This window comes from Lactuca serriola, chromosome 8 (assembly GCF_051521515.1).
Source record: "Lactuca serriola cultivar US96UC23 chromosome 8, Lser_US96UC23_V15, whole genome shotgun sequence".
NCBI classification, from domain to species: domain Eukaryota; kingdom Viridiplantae; phylum Streptophyta; class Magnoliopsida; order Asterales; family Asteraceae; genus Lactuca; species Lactuca serriola.
The window spans coordinates 203,275,020-203,301,120 of NC_136415.1; the positions used below are offsets into that span (position 1 = coordinate 203,275,020).

General features: G+C 33.6%; 1 protein-coding gene across 1 annotated transcript; it reads right to left on the minus strand.

The window, feature by feature from the left end:
• Positions 1–15,163: 15,163 nt before the first annotated feature.
• Positions 15,164–17,289, minus strand: LOC145066036 (protein EARLY-RESPONSIVE TO DEHYDRATION 7, chloroplastic-like). The gene is made up of 4 exons (XM_079013188.1): positions 16,411–17,289; positions 16,055–16,221; positions 15,694–15,778; positions 15,164–15,598 (listed from the first exon to the last, which is right to left on the minus strand). The coding sequence occupies exons 1-4, from the start codon at positions 17,226–17,228 to the stop codon at positions 15,403–15,405; spliced, it is 1,266 nt and encodes a 421-aa protein (XP_078869314.1). The 5' UTR covers positions 17,229–17,289; the 3' UTR covers positions 15,164–15,402.
• Positions 17,290–26,101: the final 8,812 nt, after the last annotated feature.

Below are 26,101 nucleotides of genomic sequence, written 5' to 3' on the forward strand. Positions count from 1 at the left end.
TCGGTGAAATAGCGACAGGAGACTCCCAGTTCAGTTCTGCACTACTTGCTAAGTGAGTTATCCTCAATATATCAACAGAGTTTAAGGCACCAAGGTCGGACCTTTATGGATTGTATTCAGATTATTATATGATATGCCTACTGATTTACATCATGGTAGTTAGGATGCTATGTTAGTGACATGTTAGGTCGGTGTCTTGGTTATAGGATCATTACTATGCTTGTGATCTGTTAGATCGGTTTGACTGTTATATGCATGCTATTGTTTGTATGTTATGCATGTGCACATGATTGTTTGCTTGGGGGTTGGGTTGAGGCGATCCTGCTTCGTGCTGTAGGCCAACATATCTGGGGCGGTCCGGATAGGCTGTAGGCCCTGAGGAGGCGGTCCAGTCAGGCCGAAGGCCCGACGAAAGGTCTGGATAGGCGATAGGCCCTGCGAGGCGGTCCAGTCATGCCGAAGGCTCGGGAGCGGTCCAGATAGGTTATAGTCCCTGAGGAGGCGGTCCAGTCATGCTGAAGGCTCATTATACATGTTGTTTGTTATATGTTGCTGGGTGGTATATGCTAGTATTTTGGGGGTAACTCACTAAGTCTTCGAGCTTACATTTATTGATTTTTGTTTTAGGTACGTCAGGTGACCATGGCAAGGCGAAGGTGCGACGTACACATCCTCACATTTTATGATTTGGGATTTCTGGGAACTCTGATATGAAATCATTTTGAAAACAATTTGTGAACTATGTTGATGTTTGAATAATTTTATTTACCCGGAGTGGTTTTGAAAAGTTTAAATTTTTAGTATATTTTTGGGTTGTTACAACTATATGAAAAAAAATTATTTATTTATACTTCTAAACAATATATTTATACTTCTAAAAATATTTTTATACTTCTAAAAATGATGATGACATAAATACCCTTAGGTTTGACAGAAAATATGCAGATTTATCCTTTTGTGGATTGTTGGTTCACTAAAACCGGATGTTTAAGATTATGGCAAACACAAGGCTCTACAATTCCAAAAAACGAAACGGTATTTTCAAAAAAAAGTGTCATATCACTACTATAAGGTTAAGACTATGACAATTATATGGTATATATAAAGCTCTAGAATTAATTTCAAGCATTCTTTTTTGAACTCTTTCGTATTTTTCATTGATATTGACTCATTATCATAATCTTGATCACTTATATCATCCACATTAAGATCTAACAATTTCAATGTATCTAATAATTCATTAAAAATTCTCAAACTAGAAGTATCATCTACTTTTAAAAATTCTAAAAAAATATTCAACAACTATTATTTTTTAGAAGAAAAAATCACACTTTGTAGAATTAAGTCATTTGTTTTTGATGACTCACATCTGGAATACAATCAATAATTATAGAAAAATATTTGGCCTTTTAATTTATTTTAATCATAGAATTTATGTGTCATCTAAAAAAGAAATTAGTTCATTTTGAATTTTATAGCCAAAATAATGATGATGGGTTTCATTATTTTCAATTCTTCTTATATAATTATGCATTATACCATCATATTCAATCATCATTTGAATTGCTCCTAAAAAATTACTATTATTATATTAATATTTTTTTTCATTATACCCTCAAAAGCCAATTAAATTTAAATAAATATTTCACCGTTGTTATTATATATATATATATATATATATATATATATATATATATATATATATATATATGGCTAGGTTATTTTGTTTCTTGTATTTATTGTGTGCTAGAATGCACCAATAGTAATATAGTAATTAAATAAATATTGAATTAAATAAACATAAATACTAAATGATTTCTTAATTGTATGTATATTAAATGATATCCATAATTATAATTTTCTTTTTATGGAAACTAATTAAATCTGTCATTAATGTCAACAATAACATTCTTTCGAAATGAATTTAGATATAGGTTTTATATATAAGTTCGTATTTTGTTTTAGGACTCACTCACTTAAAATAAAATAAAGTTGCATGACGTATGAAGAATGAGAGTGTATTCTACTAGAATACACTCTCATTTTGCTGGAATACACTTTCATTCTTCTAGATATGAATTCATTTTGAAAGAATATTATTGTTGACATGAATGATGAATTTAATTAGTTTCCATAAAAATAAGTTATAAGTATGGATAACATTTAATATACATATAATTATTATTAAATTCTTATTGGTGCATTATAGCATATAATAGATGTGAGAAACATTTGAACCTACCTCTCTCTCTCTGTCTCTCTCTCTCCCTATATATATATATATATATATATATATATATATATATATATATATATATATAGGGTGATGATTAAATGAGAACACCTAAAAGGTTGAGAACGTGAGAACAATTATAGACCAATCAATATATTGTAGCATATTAGTAATTGTATATTTTGATTAAATTTAAAATAAAATAAAATTCAACCAAATTCCCTTAAATTTATGATCAGTTACCAAAAAACAAAGAAATATTCTATTTTTATATTTTTCTTATTAATGGAATATAAAAAACATTTTTGCCAAAATTTATTTTAAAACCGAAAAAAAAATCTTAAAAAATCATTTTTTTTCTCCGATTTCACATAAGTTATACGTCGTAAATGAATAAAAAACTAAACTATCAATCATAAATGATTATATTACAATTTGACTTTGTACATTTATATTGACACAATTGTACTTAATGATTAAGATCACTTTGAAACCATGTATTCATATATGAATGTATATTTCATTCATAAATATAAAATATTATAGTTTTTGATGAATACAAATATAATCGTAATTGAATAAAGAACATTATAAAAATAAAAAAATCAATACATTTGTAATTTTAAATGAATAGAACACAAAGTAGAGATAAAACAGCAGCTTTGCAAAAAAATAAATAAAAACGTTTACAATCAGATATGAATTATAATCACAAATGGAAAATTATAATGTCTTAATATAAATAAATTTTGGCTCCTTCCAAGTTGTTGTCAATGTGCATTCATCATTCATCTTTATAATCCTCTAGCTCATCTGTATTAACTTGGTCAATCTACAAGAAATCAAAGAATTTTTTTTGTATTATTTGTCCACAAAGTGCTTAACTTATTAACCAATTTGTTTTCTAAATTGCATTTTTAAATCAAAAGGTAATAAACATAAACATTGATTATCATTAGTGAACAAAATTTTATTAAAATAAAAAAGGTGAAAGTTGAAAATCAATCTTACAATAATAAAAAATGAATACAGTGTATCCAAGTACTTAACTGTTGGATTAGTGTCTAAGTCCATAACTATTTTGGTATGTACTTGACCCGATGGTGCATGGTCCTTTTGGGTTGCCTTCACCAAAGCAACTTGATAGGATGAATTATGGAGAGAAAAGATTAAATATGATTTATTAATATATTACGAGAATAATATATTAAAGGAGAAATCATATTGTTTAATTAATATTAGTCAAGAATTAATTGGTAATTAGTTTCGTGACTAAAAGAGATTAATTAAACTTAAGGGACTGGAATTGTAATTATAAGATAATTGCAATTGGGCTATGGATTGCCTTATATTAAGGAGTAGATGAATTCTATGGGGAAACCCATTAGAAATCGTCCAATGCCTTAATTAAAGGAGTCCATGGGTTGCTTAGGGCTTAAGCATCCAAATTAGGGTTTCCTTGTTAGATAACCCTAATAGCCTCACTATATATAGAACCCTTAAGGCTCAAAAACGTGGGGAACTTCTCTTCTAGGGTTAGAACACGTTTTGGGCAGCCTCCATCCTCTCTCCTCCTCATCCTCTTGCTCTTGGTGTTTGTGAACCATTAGAGGAGTGACATTTGTGACTCTAAGCTTTCTAAAGTCAATACAAGAAGGAATTGGGATTCTTATTGCTACATAACAATCAAGGTAATAACTTAAACCCATTCTTATGTTAATATGATTACTTGTATGCTAGAATTAGGTTTTATAGTCTTAGATAACTTGCATGTACAATAGAGAAACCTAGATCCAAGCATTAGGGTTTGTATGAGCACATAGGATGTTCTTATGACCAAAACCTATCATTAACATCTAGTAAAAAGTTCATCAAACGTTCGTTAAATAGACACCAAGCTACCATAATATATAATTGAAGCCAAGTCAAAATCTCTTGCAATTTCAATATTAATGTTAAAATCAAGCATTTTTTGTGAAATAATAAAAACAAAGCAGAATGAATGCTATAGATGCCTAAAAGAATTGGGTTTTTTTTTTGTTTTTGATGCCTAAAAGAAAATGACGCAAAAGTAAGTAAAAAAAACTCAAACATCAAGAAAATAATAACATACCTTGAAAACAATGTTTTTTTTGGTTTTGAATGATTGTGTTGTGTATTCCCTTCCCACGGTATCCCACTTCTTTTTCTTTTCTCAAATTCCAATCAAGACTCACCAAAAACCGCAACAACCTTCTCCCTTTTTTTGTTGAATTGAATTATAGGTATCAGTCAAACTACAACAAAACAATTCACAAATTAGGAAAAAAAGCATACTGTGATCAAAACAACAAACTCATATTCACGGCATCGCGAAATACAAATTAGGGAGAAAGAGAGGCAGCGACGACCACGCACGAAGAAAGAAGAAGAATGAGGCGACATAAGTAGGTTGTGATGAAAAATAGCATCAGGGCGGAAGATGAGGCAGCGGCGGCAACGCAAAAAATGGTGCTCAAACACCTCGAGTCTCTTGATCTTCTCCATTCATGGAGACCTTCATAGTTGCACATTTAAGAAAAATCGAGAACAATCCTTTCTAATTAAAATCTATTTGCAAGTATGGAATCTCAAAATATAATTTATGAATAAAGAACGAGCGATTGGAGATCGATTTACATGTCTTGATAACAAGTTGTAGCTTTTGTAGATGCAGTAAAGGATAAAAGATGAAGGTTGTGATGATGGTTTTGGAAGTGTATGGTGGTGGCGGCTCAATTAGGGTTTAAAGGTTTGAAATTTGTATTTAGAGAGTGAAAGGAAAAGGGATACGTGAGTGAGAGATAGAGAGAGATGGGCAAAGACAGATTCCAACAACTTGATAAAAATAGGTTAACATGTAATGACCATATTACCCTTTAGACTATTAAAAATTTACAATCTCATCCCATGACTTTTAGAAATTTACAATTTTCATCTCATGACTTTACAAATTATATTAGCCTTAGATCATAATGTTTGAAGAGTTCAGAGTTGTTCTCGTGTTCTCAACGTTTTGGTGTGCTCATTTGATCATACAGATGTCGTGGCTATGAAAGTTGTTACTGGTGGTTGTTTCTTGTTCGCCCTTTCGAAGCGATTTGTCCTTAGATTTAGCCCAAGTATTCCGTTTGTTACACTTGGTCTTGGGACTCGGGGTGTCGTGATAGTTTGCTGCTCGTTGAGGTGCTTGATTGTTACTTAGATTGGAATAGTTGTTAACAATCCCGCTAATATTCGCGTTGTTAGCGTTCAGGTGGGTAAGAACAGCTGACACGACAGCCGAGACTGCAGCTTGAAAGGTAGCTACATCAATCTGAAGAGTTGGTGGTTGGTTGATGGGTTGATCGTTTTTCTTTGGCGACATGATTATGTTACACGGAAATAAAATGAATTTGTGAGCGAGAATGGTTGAACCTAGACGTAGTTCGATCGCTCATGTAAAGAATAGAAGTATGCTCTCTAAGGTTTGACCTACATCCCTATGATGCAGTCCTAGTACGGAATGGAAGTATGTTCACGAAGGTTTGACATACATCCCTATGATGCAGTCCTAGCAAAGATTGGAAGTAAGTGCGTACAATGGTCTCAAGACGTTTGTCGTTTGCGCCGAGGTACTATGGGTTGGTGGATAATATGATCCAACCACCGAAAGAGACTCGGAAATGTCTCCGAATTCTAAATTACTATAGTCCAATGACTTGACTAAAGCATGATTCAGATAGACTCCAATGAAAGTATGATGAGAGTATGTGAACAAAAACATGACACGGAATTTAGCCGACTGTCAACATTAACGATGTTTAAGATGAAATAAGTTCAGTGAAAATTGACCGTGAAGCAAGTCTTACATCATATCCGGAGTATCCAAAGTTTTGGCCGTATAAAGGCCTAACTAAGAGTACTTACAGTACAAGGCAGTTCCATAGAAAAATGCCACATAGGACATAGACAGGAACACAGTTCTTTTAAAAACAAGAGGGAAATCAAAGCATCTCCTACTGGCGACGGTCATCCATCTGGTGAATTCTCAGTTCAGCCAGTTGACATTCCACATCAAGTAGGTGTCTTTCGTACACCCTCTGGCGTATGTGGAGTTCTATGACTTCGGCTCGTGATTCAGCCAGTGCTTGCAGCAGGGTTTCGTGGTTTCTCTCAGATCTCTCACGAGCATCTTCTAGACGAATGGTGCGGAGGGTATGCATTCTCGTATCGGCGACTACTTCAGTGATCTGAAGTAGCATACTGCATGAATACATATACTGCATACTGCATCAGACCAGGGTCCGGAACATATAACACAAAACATGCTTGAATCACAAAGACATCAAGCAATCTAACTACTGCATCAGACCGAGATTCGGAACTACTCCTAACTTAACGGGCCGACATTGTGGCCGTAGACCCGTTCCTACTGGAAGGAAACTCACCTCGGAACTCTGGCTGCTGAGATGCTAAATCCGAAACAGGATGAATGCTGCTCCGGAACTCCCCGACTATAATTCCCATAAACACTAAATCATATACCGATAACTGAACTGAGGGTAAAATGACTATTTTACCGTTGGTCAAAGTCAACATTTAGTTGACCAGACTCGCCGAGTTGGGCCGTTAACTCGTCGAGTCCCTATACTCTCTTCTTATCCACTACTCGCTACTACTCGTCGAGTTTAGCAAAGACTCGACGAGTTCTTCTTCGATAATAACATCCAATCTAACTTCATTCGACTCGTCGAGTTGTATGAACAACTCGTCGAGTCCATATTTATCTCATGAACACGTCTAGTATGTGACTCGCCGAGTAGTATGAACAACTTGTCGGGTATGTTCTTGAGGCAAGAAGATTGCCTTGGACTCGCTGAGTCCCTCCAGTACTGAGTTTGTGTCCCATTTCACTGAGTCCACGTCCTATTCATTGATTCCACTCGTAATCTCTCAAAGGGATAAATTTGGGGACTCGCGACTCAACTCGTCGAGTCCGATGAACAACTCACCGAGTCGCTTGCATGACATAACTATATCGTTGATTTTTATCGATTCCAAGGCATTCAATTCATAGATCTGGGTTCCTATAGTGGGTTTTACACGTAAAGTTTCCAACTTTACATGCATGCATGATCAAATGAGGATTAAAAGCCCTAAATAATCCATAAGTGTAGATTTAGGGCTTGCATGCGCGTTTGGCCTAATAAAGTTGGTGAATTTGAGCTTCTAAAGCTCAAACAAAACTAGATCTGATGTTCTTCTATCTCCACATGCCCCTACTCACCAATAGATCTAGAAATGGCCCAAAAGTGACTAGATTAAGCTTTTATGGAGATTCAGTTAAAGGAACAACAAGGGTTCGAGTTTTAATACCTCTATGTGCTCTGAATTGACCCCCAAAAGCCTGGATCTTCTTCTTCTCCTTTGGATCCTCCTTCCTTCTCCTCCCAAAACTTCAAAGAGCACAAAACACTCAAGGTTGCTTAAAGAATTGCTAGGGTTTCGTATGTGACTCTTTGTGGGCGAGGGAGGCCGGTCCTAGGGCACATACGATGTTTAAATAGGGTGAAAAACCTTGAGATTAGGGTTTCATCCAGACTAGCAGACTCGTCGAGTCGCCCACTTAAAACGTGTGCAAATCCCGTCTCTACTCGACGAGTCTAGCTTCTGACTCGTCGAGTACCCCCTTAAGAATGAAAATCACTTTAATTAAATTACATACCAGAATTCGGGGCGTTACGAGTACTAATACTAATACTACTACTACTACTACTACTACTACTACTACTACTAATAATAATAATAATAATAATAATAATAATAATAATAATAATAATAATAATAATAATAATAATAATAATAGTAATAGTAATAATAATAATAATAATAATAATAATAATAATAATAATAATAACAACAGTATTTTGAATACAAATTTGAAACAACAAACACTTTCTAGTAAGAACCTTAAAGAAAATAATCCATGGAATATCCAACATATGTCCTATCTTCATTACGATTGAAAGAAATTTATATATGTCAAAATGAAGAAACAAATGAATTTACCCATTGCACTATAAACATAATTAAATCTTTTGTAACGCCACTTTCAATCCCTTATAGCCCTCATTTCGAAACCCTAAGTGAGTATGAGTGTTTTCAAGCCTTGGAGTAACATTTTGGTATCATTTTAGTGTTCTTGGTGGAGAAGGAAGATCTTTGGATTGTTGTTGTTGCTCTCTAGCCTTTGGATCTGGACTCTTGGCATCTTGGAGCACCTTTTGGAGGTATAAAGTTTAGATCTTGATGACTTCTTTATTGGATCTTGCTTAAGTTTAGTTTTATGTTCTTTTTGGTCCCAAGAACTTAACTTTTGTGAGTTTGGAATGCTCCAGAGGTTTGGGTTGGCCTTTCAATCATTTTGGAGGGTTTAGAATCATAAAAAAGTAAGTTTGGACCTTGATACTCTTCTATGTAGTTCTGGAACTTTAGAGTGTGATTTAAGTTAGATTTTGGTGTTAGGCTCTTTGTAGCCATGCAAAGTCATAAAGCTTGAAGCTTTATGACTTTAGACGTTCTTTTAACATTGGATTTGAAATTTGAATATTAGGTCTTAATCCATTAAGAACTTGGTAAATTATTTGGGATTTTGCGGTTACGTCAGGCGTTTGGGTTAGAACGTTGGGCGTTCGGACGATAGTAGTCATTAAATAGACGCCATACGTTCTCTCAGAATCCCATTGGATCGATTTTGGGTCACATTTGGAATACTAGGGTTTTAGGCCTTGTTGGGCCATTAGTCTTTATGAATTTGGGCCATTGTTAGGCTTTGTGCCTTCTTGGATTTAGGCCCATGACAAGCTTTGTGTATCATTTAGGAATTTAGGCTATATTGGTCTTTTGGAGCCATTGGGTTGGGCCATGGTTATTGGGCCAAGAGAGGAAAGAGTAAAATGGTCGGGAGTTGGACAAATGAATCAAATTTCTAGTTATGGTTTATGGCCCAATTTTTAATTAGGGTTTTATTTGATTGATTAGCGCGTGGATTATCCGGACCAGTTGTCCGAGCGTTTATCTAATTTCAGCAGTTTAAGGTGAGTCTCCTCTCAACGTTTAGTGGGTCGAAGTGTGACAACTCGAAATTTCTAGCTTTCATTTTTCATTGTAATTAAAGTTAGCTTCGTTTTGCTATTTTATAATGAAGTTTTGGGTCTAAAATAGTGCTTAAAGCTTAGTATATTTGAGTTACGTGTCGGAGGATGGATTAGATTGGGTGTAACATTGGAAAAACGGGCCAAACATACCAAACCTGGTGTGTGCGGCCAGCCAGCCGCACACAGGCCAACCACACACACCTCCAGCTGCACTCACCCTCCTATATATACTATCCTTGGTCTTTTGATCATTTCTTACACTTCTACAAAGCAAGGACCCGAAAATCCTCTCAAGTATCATCCGGAAAGGTAACGTCTTTCACCAAGAACATCAATAACACCAAGTTTTCTGGCAGCACACGCCTTCCGGCAGCACACCTGGCCGCACACAGGGCCGCACACACGTGCTGGCAGCACACCTGGCCGCACACACACAAAGTGTGGATTTTGGCCATACACTCTCTTGTATAGCCTTATAACCCTTCATACAATCATATATGGTTGTAACACTTCAATATAAGTGTTTAACTAGTCCCTAAGGTGGTCCCAACTCATTAATTAGTTGTTCATAACACTAATTATATTCATATATGTGCCAATATATGCTAAATAGGATTCGTGTGTGTACTCAAGTCACCACTTGGCACTTAGCAACAGATCCAACATTGTCATCAGAACCACTCACTACAGGTGAGTTCATACCCCTAAATTTAACCTTTGAAATGTTTTTAAATGCTCTTATGGGGGGAATACAAGTTGAACAATTATAGTTATTATATCAATCACATGTGATTAATGACTACCAAGCAAATGGTTTTCTTACTTTCCAAACTATTTATCAAACTATTTTACCTCAAACTGTCTTACAAACTCCTTTAATTGTCAAATACTTTTACTTAAACTCTTTTAAACTTATATTCTGTGTATCTGTATAAATATAGTTATATAAGTAGGATTGAAAGGACTTAGGACTGCTAGTCTACCCTGCTTCCTGTTCTTGTTTGATGTGGTCTTAGGGTATCAAGGTTAGTTGTCCGAAGGTCGTTTGAATCCTAGTTATATATAGTGTATATGTATATAGATATAAAAGGTTATTTCTTTCATTCAATTCCATGCCCTTGGGTAGCAAGGGTATACAAACATGTTCATACTTTACTAGTAAGCTACCATAGGGGTGGTTTAGGAAGATACTATTACTAGAACAATGAAACATACAATGAGTCAGTTCATACATGAGTCAATACATACTATGATGAGAATCAAACATGAAACAGAGTGACGAGAAACAAACAATAGACACTATGATGAGAAACAAACATACATGCTAGACAGAGGAAGAATACACAATACAGCTAGCACACAAATCACATTTCATATACATTAACCACATTTATGTGAGCCATTAAGCAGGGCATGACACTACCTGCCATGATTGTTTTTGTATCAAAATCTCCTTCATTGGAGAGCGTATTGAGTTTGCGTATAGATCTATACTGGATTGACTATCCTACACCTTGCTGCTCGCTACAGTGGGACTTGCAAGTCTACGGGTGCCAAACGTCATTTTCACGACATCTTACATTGTCGTCTTTCAGCTAAGTCGGTAGCAAGATACAGGCCGATCACATGTCACCTTAAAATTTACATTTGGTTTAAGGTAGTTAGTACAACAGTAGTTACAATTTACTATTTTGCAGTGCTATAACATTTTCCCTTTAGTTTTTACTTTGTGATGTTCAGACAATAAACAATAATGCAAAAACTATATTTTTGGTTAATGATAGTCGGATTTGGGAAAATACACACTTTTACGGTGACACACACACAAATACTAGATGCCTTGGTAGAAGGCTACTTTTAGTAGAAAACATAGGGTTTTCTAGGAGAGTTCAATCAAATACAAAACTTTTACAGACATACACAGTACATCTTACAAAACATCTTACAAATGCTTTCATACAAACACAAACACTAATATACTTATGATCTAACCAGCTTTAAAGCTGATACTCGCTTTCAAAATAACTTGTATTCTCAGGTCGCCAGTAGACAAGTACAGGTGCCAGGTTTTGAGAAGAAGGAGCTCGTTCAAGGCTCCTCTTTTATTTTGATGTATATAATTTTTGGTGTCTATATAACTTGACAGAACACACTTGTATAAAACTATACTATTAATGCAATGGATGATGTTGTTGCTTGTTTACTACTTTGCATTGTTGTGATACTGTACATGACGTCCTCCCCCCATATGGTTTCCGCCTTTCATCGGTTTTGGGGGTGTGACACGAAGGCACCAATGTCGGCCCATGATTTATTATGATTGTGTGACTCTTGCATGTGTAGTATGTGATTTGTATACCGGGTGGGGCCTAATGAGTGTATTGTATGTTATTTGTCTTAGTGATTATTGCATGTGCTTTATGTGTCTATATGTATATCGGACAGGGCCCAATGCCAGGAAGGCCCTGATGAATGTGATGAGGCGGGGCTCATCTCATATTATTGATAGATCTGTTCCGAGCAGGGCCCGATGGTTGTTAGGCACGACCTATTATATGTTTGATATGTATGGTATTATGGTATGTGGTATTTTGGGGAACTCACTAAGCTTCGTGCTTATGGTTTTCAGTTTATGTTTCAGGTACTTTCGGATCGATGGGGAAGGGCTCGGGATGATCGCATCACACACACAACATGTTCCGCATTTTGTTGATTTGATGTATTTGAATGATTATTGGCTTACTCTGATTTTATTTTATGGTTTTATGAACACATTTTGGATGATGATTTTATTGTTATTATTATAAAAATGAAGTTTTTGGCCTTAAATTTTGGGACATTACATCTTTAATGTTAATATATTGTTATATATGAAAGAAGATCATCTTCTTATTGTATACAACTTTTCTAAGCACCATGTTGTTAGTGCCAAAGCATCTTCCTTACCTTTTGCATATTCCTTAGTTCTACAGAAAGAGATAAATATCAACAGGGTATTCAGGAACTGCGGATAACTTATTTATGTCGTCAAACTTAAACACTAGTTAGGTTAGAAGTAATCATTTATATATGTCGTCAAACTTAAACACTAGTTAGGTTAGAAGTAATCAAACATATAAATGAATAAGTAATTGAGTAATAAAAAAACTTGATAGAGACGTAAGAAAAAAATCAATACTTTCACATTTGGTTGGAGCTCTCCCCCTAACAACTACCCTTCAAATCAAAATCAACAATCAAACCCTATTTAGATTCATTTTTAAAATCATACCCAAAACCAGAAGAATATATTGGAGTAGTACTTGAATATGTTTTCACTCAAAGTCGTAGAGATATGGGAATAGCCCATTCATATCTTATTCCAAGTGGTTTATAACTTCAATAAGAATCAGTCGTCTCTCTAGATAAAGACATGTGGTTAAGCAGAATTTTCCCTTTGGACTCGTTACTATTTACAGGCATTGACGCATATGATGACACATCCTAGAAGAGCGACAAAGGTGAGACGTTGATCTCTGTAAAATTAAGTATTTATAAACCTATAGGGGAGGTCGAACCCTAAACCCAAGTGATGAATAACAAATTAGATCTAGTTTTGAATAGACATTGGGATTGAAGTGGCTCTTCGGAAAAAAATATAACATTGTCACCTCTTTCTCCTTTGTTTGATACAAACATGCATGGGCGGATCTACTATGTTGTAAGGAGTAGCACGAGATACATCTCAAAATTTCCCCGTTAAATGTAAATTTAGTAAAAATTTGTCGGAAATTACACAAATCCGTCACAAATCCATCACAAAGTATGATAATTGTGAATTTAGTGTACATTTGCCGTTTAATGACGATTTTATGACAGAAACTACCTGCGGAAATGAGCCTTTTTGTAGTTTGCAACCCTTGGTTTTTAGTTTTGGATCCGCCACTGCAAACATGAGCAAAACTCCAAAGCAATTGCCCAATCGAAAGGCCTCAAAAGCACACAAAAACAATATATATACCATAGAAGATTAAAATATTAGCATAATCATCCCATAATCTCAGGGTCAAAGACATACCGGAAACAATGACCAAAAAATTGGAAACGTTTGAAGAGATTGTAATGGTTGCTAACCTTCTTTGAGAAAATGATTTTAGGGCTTTCTTGGACAACACATGTTGTGCATAACACCACCAAAAATCAGAACTTCCAACAACCATCAGGAACGCCTTGCACATGGTCATCGCAAAAGTTTGGTAGAGAAAAGAGAAGTAATTGACATATGAAGACGATTATTCGAGGTTAATCTACTTTAGTAGAGAAAAAAAGGGAAGACGGATACGAGGACGGGAAGACAACAAGTGTAGAATACGGATTGGAGGATAATGGTGGTCACTGCAAATCCATCTGACTCCAAACCACCTAGCAATGAAACGGACAACTCAACACTTACAGCTGTTCATAAGCTACACGTATGTTTATATGTCATATAATAATGTCTATCACCATGTCTACCATTAGGTAGTAGATTAGGTCTACACTCATGGTGTTTACCACCATGTAAGACTTTGCAGGTGTATAAATAATGATCATTGAAATTTGATCCATATAAAATCATCCTACGATTTGAATAAAAATTTAGAGTTATATTCTCAAAAAAATATATGTTAAAAGTACCTTTTTTATTGACCCTTATACACCTAAAAAAAAAACACCACCACTCCCTTTCCCCCTCTTCCACCTAAGGCTGGAGGGAGTGGTGCCACCGAAACCGCACTCCCTTCACCGCCACATGTGCGCCACGTCAGTTTTTACCACACAAGTGTGGTTTCTTGCCACACCAAGGGAGTGGTACCAAACTTTTATTTATTTTTTTTAATTTTTTTAACTATTTTAATTTAAAAAACTTTTTTTAATAAAACAACATATTTTTTCATTACTTGAAAATTAAAAAACCCATTACATTGAAAATTCAAAAAACATTACATTGCATTCCAAAATAAAAATACACATGAAAAAAAAAACACATTTTTGAGATTGGTGAATTTTTTTAAATAAAATAGAGAGAGAAAAGTGTTTTTTGTTTAAAAAAAAAATGAAGTGTATGTAGTATTTTATAGGAAAGAAAGTATTAAAAAAAAAAAAAAAAAAAAAAAAAAAAAAAAAAAAAAACCGGTAGTATTTTGACCTGATTCCTCCAAACCAATCACATTGCACGACTATTGAGGGCCGCAGTGCGGTTTTGACCGCAGGAGACCGCAATAAAGGGGCGGTGTTCGCGGCTGAGGTGGCATAAATCGCGGCCCCAAACCGTGGCCACTCCCTGCAGCCTAATGAATTTGCAGTAAGAAACCACAATCTACTAACCTACTAAAAGTATGCAAACATACACCAATTCCTTTTGGTTTAAAGTGTAAAAGAAAGTTAAACACATAGTAAAACGCCCACCAAATGATGCAACTTACATTGTCACATATACATACATGGGACTCAGAAAAGTTGAACTCGATTTGTTATATATTATGTGGTGTAGACACAGCTAGATGTACACACCATTATCAAACTTCAAAGCAGACCTTATCTTCACTTTGCTTTCTTTAATAATAATAAAAAAAATAGTCCTTTATTACACGGGGGGAAAATCTTACACACAAGAATCAAATAGACGCATATTTATGTACCTCACGTCGCTTAAAATCTAACATCACAAGATTTCCAATTAATCACTAGTTACTTTGGCTTAACCGATTGTTTGATACACTATATACACACACACACACAATGTACACCAACGTTGATGAATGACGATATAATGCCTGATCCTATTAATTATATAACAGGCTCAGAATATTGAAAAATTTCAGCTACAATTTCACGTAAATTACAAACTAATACGTGATTACGGTACACAATTACCGAATATTTTGTTTTCCCCCCTTTTCTCCCATCAAATAGTCCCATGAAAAGAACAAAGGTGAAACCACTTCAAAACAAATTTACATATCCCACAAACAATTCCAGCTAACATTTCATTCAGATTTCCGATTTACTAGATTTACTAGAAGACGATTTTGACCCAGAAGCCGCAGCTTTCACAAGCGAAGTTGGTTTAAAAGCATTTTTCGGGTTGAAAGCCTTTCGGATCTTGAAAACCGCCCATGCGGTTCCTATCGCGTGCCCTGCTGCATCCATCCCTGTGCTTGTAACCTTCGCAGCATCTTCACCGTGCCTATAATTAATCAATCAATTAATTAATGATCTCATTACTTTAGGTGACCTAAAAAACCCCAAAAATGTCATGTTTAAAACTGATATTATGCTTACTTATGTGAAACAAGATCCGTAGTCACTGTTGATGTTGTCGACATGACGTTCCTTCCTGCTACTTCAACCGCATCGCACACCTTATCTATTTCCAAAAACCCAAATCAATCTGTAAACTTACTTATGTAAATCTATTATATAATAGATAATTTGCAAGTTTTTTGGTTATAATTTTCAAGTTATTTCGAAAATGTTAGAGTTTGCATAAAATGGATTAAATTGCAATTCTTCACTTCATTAACATTGACGGATGAAGGAAAGTAATCAAATTCCTTCCGTACATTCCATTCCATCAAAATGGAAGGAATCACATTCCATTCCATAAGATAAAACAATAAAGATTGAAAGAAGGAATACGTACTGAATCCATCTAAGGAAGCAAGAACAATCTCTCCAGGAAGAAGGGAAAAGAACTTCTTTCCTGGTGCAGAGTTCACAATCGAGCTCGTAAAGAACCCCGACACCTTCACCACCCCTGAAAGCAACCCTGTTGCCACACTCTCTGACATCTTGGTCAACTTCTTCACCCTAAAATTCATGAAATTAACACTTAATTTGTCTATAAAAATCGAATCTTTCATAATATGATCACTTTAAACTTTATAGCAAGTACATAAACACGAAAAAAGATCGAAAATGGTCATCAAATTTGTAAAAATGATGAATTTGGAAGACTTCATAGTTGACTTTTTGGAGTCAAAATCAAAAAGTCAATACCTTTTCATCCTCTTCAGAGCTTCTGGACTAACATCGGCTTTTTGCCCTGATTTCATCCTCTTCTTCAAGTACTCATTCCCCCATTTCAATCTATCAACTGTTACATCACCACACCATAATATCCCTCTGATTACTTGACCCGACCCGGATGCAATCATCCGAGCAACCGACCCACTGTAATCCTCCACGTTCGGTGCTAATGTCGTCCAATACGCCGACGCTTTAGCCTCCGGAGAGCCAACTCCCTCCACCGCCACAGCCCTCTCCACCTCCTTCACCGAAAACGCACTGTACTCCTCCAAAACCCTATCGAGTTCATCGGAAGAGTTTCCTGTGATTGTCAAACCGTAGTTCAACAAATCCTCCGGTTCGACGTCGTTTCCGGATTGGGATGGTACACGAAGGGTGAAGAAGTAGTGAGATCCGTCTAGTTTCACGGCGGCTTCGTCTTTCGCTAACGGCCACTGGATTTCGTCGCCGACACGAGCGAGAGCCGCGACGACGTTGCCGCCTTGTCGGAGACGGATTATTTCGAACACCCCGGAAGCTAATTGGATGCTCTGTTGTTTGTCGATTAAGTGAACGATTGATCCGGGGATTTTGATTACAACTTCCTCTGAAGATTCAAAAGTAGTTGATTGTTGTTGTTGTTCATGGCTTTGATCGTTGTCCGGGAACAGTTTCTCAGCGAGATCCTTGGTCTCGAGTGATGGGTACATGGATGGAGCTGAAGGATTTGATGACGAAAATGAAGAATACGATTCTGGGTTCGACTGATCGACTTGTGGGTAGAGATTTTTAGAGGAGTGTGACGCCATGTTTGATTGTTGTTGTTGCAGGTTTTCAAGATCTTCGGGATATTTATGAGGGTTAAACTTAGAAACGAAGATAGCGTGGGATGTATAGAAGACGAGTATTTAGGGACACGTGTCAGACGCGGAATGTGTAGTGACAGACGTGTGTACGTGTAGATGAGGATGTATTTTCCTGATGATCAGTATAAAATATTATAATTATAATTATAATTTTGTATTGTGTTTTGATATGTTTTTGAGATTAAGAATGATATTAATTGTATTTTTTAATTTTACTAACAAAATACATGACAGATGTTAATCTTAATAGTATTCCTATAATAAATGGTGCCTAAAGATAAAAAAAAGGACAATATAGACAAAATGTGAAGATTTTGAAAGAGAAGAACCAGTTGTGACTAACCATGAAAGTAGGAGGACCATTTTAAGACTCTAACCTTGTAATGAGAGCAAGATGTCTTTGTGGGTCTAAGCATCTTTGACCAGTCAACTGTACGGTGGTCGACTTCTATGTTTTAATTTCTCTCTTTCTTATTTAGGGTCATTTTTTATGATTATCCTTAAAACATAAATTATTATTTACGATAAAAAATTGTTGTGTACGAATCACTATAAAAATATAAAACCAAAAATTGTTGTGAACGAATCACTGCCCTTTAAATTGTATTATTTTGATCGATCAATTTTTGAGCATGGGTCAATCGGAAAGAATAGAAAGTTAAGCCAAAAACTTTGAGAAAATGGATCTAAAAAAGTTAAAATCAAACCACCACGTGTAAATTTAGATTTATTTAATTAGAAAAGGCAAATTAGTGCCAAAATATGTTTACTAAGTAACCCTATTTGTATTGGAATGTGGAATGTGATATTGTTGTTGAAGGAAAGAAAACCAAAATCTAAACAATATGTAAAACCAATAACTAAACCGAAATAGTCGATTTTTGTCCAATAAGGTTCGATCTTTGTTCGATTATTTGGTTTGTTAGTCTAAACCGAGTTATCAACTGCAATTTAACCGTCACTATATATTTGTTACCAAAGAGTTTATAATCTAACTATACCATCATGTGTTGGTGAAAATAAGGGAAGGATGCACTTGCACAACCTTAGACATCTCTTTTATATATATATATATATATATATATATATATATATATATATATATATATATATATATATATATATATATATATATATATTAATTAATTATTTTAAATAAATTAATTAAACCACGGTTATAAAATTAATTAAAATTTTATAGTAAAAACTCAAAATTATTAATTAATTATTTTAAATAAATTAATAATTAAGAGATTCTTTTGGTTATATAAATTTTAATCATTAATTTAAATAAATATGTGAAATATATTATTTTATAATTTGTATTAATTTTATTTTAATTTTTATTCTAATGTTATATATTTAATGTAATTAGAGTGAAAAATTTAAAATTTGAAATTTGAAATGAAGTTACAAGTGACATGCATTAATTGACACATGACAAAAGATGAATAAAATATGCATTAATTAAAAGGCCTAATAAGATGACAAATGTCAAAAGGAGAATAAAACTATTCTTTTATTAGAATACTAGTTTATAACCCGTGAGAACTACGGTTATAAAATTAATTAAAATTTCATATTTAAAAAATCAAATCAAATTAATCAATTATTTTAAATAAATTATTACTTAAGAGATATTTTTTTAATTATATAAAATTATAATCGCTGATTTAAATAAATACGTGAAGTTATATCACCTTATAATCTGTATTAATTTTATTTTATCTTTTAATCTAATATTTTAATTTAATATATTAGAGTGAAAAAAAATTAGAATTTGAAATTTAAAATGGATAATCAATTATTAATTTAATGTAATTAGAGTAGGAAATTTAAAATTTAAAATTTAAAATTTGAAATTAATAATTAATAGGCTGACAAGTGATATGATAGGTGACATATAATATTAATGAGTAGTTCTAATTGTATTATATATGTCAATAGGAGAATAAACCTATTCATTTATTAGAATAGAGAGACTAGGTGTGAGTAGGGCTGTTCATTATTCGGATAAAACCGAATTGTCCAATCGGACAATTTGGATTGAACTATTTGGTTTGGATATTCGGATTTTCGGATCGATTTTCAGCAAAACCGAATTATTATTTTGGATATAAGATTGGTTACGGTTTATAAAATTAAAACCGAGTAGTCTAAAAAACCGAATAAGAGTTTATTATTTATTTATGTACCTATATTTGTTTCAAATATACATATTTTAGTTATTTATTAATTTGCTAAGTTATATTTTTAAATAGACTCCAAAGTATTATACAATAAAAATCGTCAATGTATATGTTTCAAAAAGTTTTTTATCTATAAAATATTAGATTATAATACATTTTTTAATAGTTGTTCATAAATTTTGATTCTCAACCAAACAATTTATATTTGTTTAAAGTTCACTAATATTCATGTTATATAACTATTTAAATGACATGTCTCTTGAAAACCGAGTTGTAAAAACCAATCCAACCAAATTGTAATTTGATTGGTTCAGATCTGATTTGAATTTAGTTTGGACAGTTCGGATTCATGTTTTGAAAACCGAAATCCATTTGGATTCACCTTATTGGATTAGATCAAACCGATCCATCTAAACGAACACCCCTAAGTGTGAGACTCATCTATTACATGAGTTTATTTAAAAGAAAATTTAAATATAAAATTCAAAATATTTGAGAAGTTTGAATTTATAAGAAAAATGAGAAAAATATTGAATTATAAAACTTAAAGTGTTTTTTTTCTCTTTTAAATTTAAACAAATAATTTAGATAAATAAATAAAGAAAATTAATGAAACTTTAAATTAGTAATTTTGAAATTAGAAGGAAAATTCATTAATGAAATTGATATGCATTTATTATTTGATTTAAATAATGTGTGGAATTTAATAAAATAGAAAAACCATAAAATGACATGTGGAATATAAATTAATTTAAAATAACCATAAAATTACATGTGACAAAATGAATAAGAATATGACATGTGGTAAAAAGATCTTTATTTATTAGAGTATATATATATATATATATATATATATATATTCTTTTATATTTTTATTATATAGTATTAAATTCTATGTTTGCATATCCTATTTCTTTTATGTAAATCGGCCACGGGAAAAAATAGTCTTTCAGTTAAATGTTGAGGTTCAGCTTTAGTTAATAAATAGTTTAAAAGTAGTATAGAGAATGTAAGAAGTGTATATGTTTGGTGTTCTATTTTTTTGTTATATACTAGGTGTGAGACTCATGTATTACATGAGTTTATTTAAAATAAAAACTAAATACAAAATTCTAAACATTTGAGAAGTTTGAATTTATAAAAAAAGTGAGAAAATATTGAATTATAAAAATTAAAGTGTATCTTTTTCTCTTTTAAATTTCAACATATAATTTAGATAAATAAATAAAATGTTAATGAATCTTTAATTTAGTAATTTTGAAATTCAAAGGAAAGTTCATTAATGAAATTGATATACATTTATTATTGCATTTAAATACTATCTATAATTTAATAAAATAAAAAACCATAAAATGACATGTGGAATAAAAATTAATTTAAAATAACCATAAAATTAAATGTAGCAAAATAAATAAAAATATGACATATGGCAAAAAAAAAAAATATTTATTAAGGAGGATTTGCTGTAAATTAAACATTTTTTTTTTGTTAATAAGTAGTTCATCAAAACTCATTGCCCATGCGCGTCGACATAGGGCCATCAAAAAGTTGTGAGCAAACATCCATAAATGGTAGGGACACATTCCTCACTATTTTTGTGTTTAAAAACAATATTAATTTTAGCAAATTCATAACTAAAATAACTTTAAATACTTTTACAAGTGGATAATGAAACTTTCATTCATTTCACTTTCTCACCTCTCATTCATCAAATTAAACATGTTTGTGGACGGATTATAAATAATATAGTTGGTCTTGTTTTCTAGTAATAGCCATGATTCATACTTGTTCTTGAGGAGGTAATCAAAATGGCCCATTTATTTTCCAGTCAAGGTTGTGATATGTAAACATAAACAAATCAAACCATTTATAAGACTACTATAAGTGAATGCAAATAAAATGAAATAATTAAAAATGTAAAGTTTATTTCACAGTTTTACATAGGGCTGTAAACTAACCGAACGAACACGAACAAAGGCTTGTTCATGTTCGTTCGTTTAAGTTAGCCGAACAATCGAACGAACACAAATGGATAAACGAACAGAGATTTTTTGTTCATGTTCATTCGTTTAACAAATTGTCTTGTTCATGTTCGTTCGTTTATGTTCGTGAACATGCTAACCGAACATAAACGAACGAACATAAACGAACAAAGATAAACATACACAATTGAACATATATGAACATAAACGAATTATAATATAGTAATGTAATAAAAAAAACAATTGAAAATATATGAACATAAAAAAACTTAAACGAATGAACATAAACGAACGTAAATGAATGAACGAGATCATTGTTCATGTTCGTTCGTTTACCTAAACGAACGAGAATTTGTGTTCATGTTCGTTCATTTATTAAATAAACGAACATAAACGAACTTCCCGCCGAACAGTTCACTAACGGTTCCGAATCGTTCAGTTCGTTTACAGCATTAGTTTTACATTCCTCATGCTCAGGGCTGGCCCAATAGGGTGGGCAAGCTGGGCGATCGCCCAGGGCCTCACAAAATCTCGGGGCCCCGTAAATTCGGGTTAGTATATATATACATATAGCTGATATAAAACATAATATGCAATACATAAGTAGACCTAAGTTTGGTTGAGATGGTTAAGACACCCTAATTGAGTTTTGTGAGATCTTGTGTTCGAACCTTTTCCTTTTTGGGCCCCACAGCTATGTTTTTTTTTCCTTCTTTGGAGACGATGTGGTCACCTTTCCAAGAGACGCTTGAGTTTTCAAATGTCTCCTCGTAATACATGACACCACAACAATTTTCAAGAAGAGAAATCATAAATGGGTGAGCAAGAAACCAAAAAAGTATCATTCTTTCTCTATTTATTTGTAGGGACAAAGTGTCATTTTTTCTCTATTTGTTTGTAAGGTGCTTCAGTGATTAAATTTGCATGTTGTTCATATTTGGGTTGCTCTTTACCATGATTGATGAATTTTTTTGACCATGTGGACGACATTGCCCCTGACTCCATTTGGCTCTTGATATGGTATGTATTTCTCTATGATGTTTTTGTAGTTTTGCACCAGAGGTGGAAGTATTTATATTATTTTTCTTTTTGTTTTGGGTTGATCTATACGGTAGCTATTTAATTTTTGGCCATTATGGACGGTTTTGACCCTAGCTCTAGTTTTGCTCCTGCTGTGTTTTTTTGCCCTGCTATCGGCATTTCATATTGGTTTTGATTGGTTTCTGTTTCCGAGGTATCATCTTTTTGGCTTTTTAGGATTGATTATCAAACTATTTCTTGTTTCTCCTCAGTTGTGCCATTGTGATACTTCTTTTGGGTGTTGTTTTTCAAAATTTATGCCTCTTTACATTTGTTCTAATTTTTTCTGAGTTTTGAGTTTTATATATATATATATATATATATATATATATATATATATATATATATATATATATATATATTCTGATTTTTATGTAGGTAAGTTGAAAGAGAAGAAATAAACAAAGAGATTGGAGGACGGATCAATTGTGAACCACTGAACTAACGATATTGTTAATGACAATTTTGTCAATTTCACTTGGTTTGTATATTTTCTTATTATATACCTGATAACAGTACCGGTAAAAACCTAAAGTTTGACATTAATGTTGATTATGGGTATCATACATGAACTTTTTTATGTAAAGGAAGGAGACATGTAGTCAAATACAATCTTTTAATACAGTGGCATTTAAGCATTTACCATGTGTTTTGATAATAAAAGAAAAAATGTGATTACTTGCTTATTGTTTTAAATTGTCATCTTTTATTCGACCACTTTGAAGGTCGAAAATAGGGCCTCATTTTTAATTTTGCCCCGGGCCCCAAATCGACTAGGACCGGCCCTGCTCATGCTCATAGCAACAACATTATTAAAAGGTTTAGAATATTATCAGGCAAATTTGTTTATGTAAACTCTATTTCATAGTTTACAAATTCTACATTCTAAATAAATTTTTTTAGAAAGTTTAGATTCACAAACCAAAAATTGCAAGAACAAATTGTTAACATAATAAACATGATATTTATTAATTATAAACACCAAATATCACCCAAAAAAAATATATGAAGTAGAAATCAAATTAAATAATTATAAACACCAAATATCACCCAAAAAAAATATATGAAGTAGAAATCAAATTTCACAAACATCATCGAAAGCACTCAAGAATATTCACTAGTAGCATAAAGACTCAAAAGTAGAAACCATATTTCACCAAAAATATTCAAAGTGGTTACCAAATTTCACCGACAACATTAAATTAAACATCAATTTCACCAAAAATAATGTCAAGTAAAAATATAGCGATTTTCTATTAGAAAATCCCAAAATTATAAAGGTTTAAATATTAGAAATTCTCAAAAATATAAAGGTTTAAATACATAAATATATCTTTTCAATCATGGGATGTGAGAAATATATGACTTAAGTTGTTTATAGGGCCATAAGAAATTATTTTTTTAGCTTACTGAAAATATTATAGAATGCTTATAACAACTTAATTAATAAGAAAATAAAATAAATATAAACTAGAGGGGTTTCCTGCCCGTTGTGCGGGGCGGAACGTGTCGTTTTGTGAGACAAATAATGAAGTACATTGCATAAATTGGTATCCACATTAAAATATGTTGCTATTCTGTGTGGAAATGAAGATCAAGATTCATACGAACAAATTCAGATGAAGATGTATCAATATTACATTTGATTTTGTGTTGAGGTGGGTGGTTCCGAACTCCAGTCGCTTGAAGAAGTTCCAAAAAAGGATGAAACATCTGGGAACAATATTGAAGCTCTGTAAAAAACACAATACAAATCATTAGAACACACAAAAGAGAGGACGGGGGTGGAGAAGTTGTAGGTGGAACTTACTGGTTTCTTTAAAGTTCTCAATTTTTTTTATCGGCATGAATCGGTGTATAAATGCCACAAAAAAACATTCTCATAAAAGAATGTCTACAAACATCAAAATTACATTAAAATAGAAGTCAATAAAACCTTTTCACATTATAAACCCCTATAACTAATTAAAACAAAAATGAATATGTAGAAAGCAGATAGTGGTACCTTATTTAGTGTTTAAGCGAAGATTAGAGATGTTTTCCAAAACAACATACAGGTACCTTGTAGCTTCCATAAATATGATGCAAACCACTGAATTTAGTTGTACAACACTCCTTTATATTAAATTTGATCCCTGGGTTTATATGTACAAAAACTCTAATTAAAAGGATGTGCACAATAAAGAATCCAAAAGTAATTATGTGAGTACACACCTGGAATCAACTAAAACATAAAATCGAGAAAAGATTAACCTAAAAGTGTCACATCCATAAATTTTACACCAAATTTAAACATTTTCAATCATAAATGAAAGTTAAATAACGTTGTTTTACAAAAATGTTTTCAAATCAATATCCATCAGAGTGTCCCAAAATCATAACATAAGGATGAGGAGTGATACGGTCACGCCTTCGCCTTGCCATGAACTCCTGAAGTGCCCGAAACAATAAACTGAAAACTGTAAGCCCGAGGGCTTAGTGAGCTACCCCCAAAATACCAATACCAAACTGACAATGCCATATTGATAACAATCAATCAATCAATCAGCATGCATATTGGGCCATCGGCCTGACTGGACTGCCTTACTGACCTACAGTCTATCTGAATCCATCCCGAGCCTTCGGCATGACTGGTCCACCACGTGGGCCTGCAGTCTCCTCGGACCGCTCATAGGGTATGTTGGCCTTCAGCACAAAGCAGGACCGCCTCAACCCAACCAACAAGCAAATACCCGTGTACGCATAACTATCATATACTGGCATACACAACATCAAACATATCTATCTCACTGATCACCAATCATAGAATTCTCTCGTAACTAGAGTACCGACCTAGCAGGTCACTAACATACCAATCCTTACGGATCATGAGAGCATAGCATACTGTCTACCATGATTCCGATCTAACAGATCATAACCACATGTAGCATACCATAACAATAACAACTAAAGGGTCGGCCCTGGTGCCGTAGACCCTATCGATATAGTCAGGATAACTCACCTTGCAATTGTCGACTCGGAAGATACACTCCAACTCTCGGATCACCCGACACAGGCTCCACCACCTATGATCATAGTAAAATATACTCATAAGTCCTTAACCTTATAAGGTACCCCATAGCCCATTAGACAACCCCTGATCAAGGTCAAAGTCCTCAGTCAAGGTCAACTGTCCGTGTTGACCTCGACTCGCCGAGTACCCTTGGCTACTCGTCGAGTTCCCTGAGGTACATTCCAACTTGCCGAGTCATCGGAGTGACTCGTCGAGTTCCTTCGATTCTCGATCAAACTTTAAGGCCAGCCGTTGAGTTCCCTCCTTGCAACTCGACGGATACACACTCATACATATCCAAGAGAAAACTCATCCGACTCGCCGAGTTGTTCTTCAACTCGTCGAGTCTTATGGTGATCTTCATCGGACTTGCCGAGTTGTTCCTCCAACCCGTCGAGTTCACGGCCATCTTCATATGACTCGTCGAGTCAACTTTGCGACTCGCTGAGTCCATTTAGTCCTCTTTCCATACAGACTTGTTTTGAGCCATACAGCAGCTCCAAAACACAGATC

Excerpts from the sequence above, each read along its gene's own strand:
- LOC145066036 (XM_079013188.1), bottom strand. The coding sequence starts at position 17,228 with ATGGCGTCACACTCCTCTAAAAATCTCTACCCACAAGTCGATCAGTCG. Across the intron at positions 16,222-16,410 it reads GCTCTGAAGAGGATGAAAAG|GGTGAAGAAGTTGACCAAGA; the intron begins GTATTGACTTTT and ends CATGAATTTTAG. Across the intron at positions 15,779-16,054 it reads TGCTTCCTTAGATGGATTCA|ATAAGGTGTGCGATGCGGTT; the intron begins GTACGTATTCCT and ends TTTTGGAAATAG.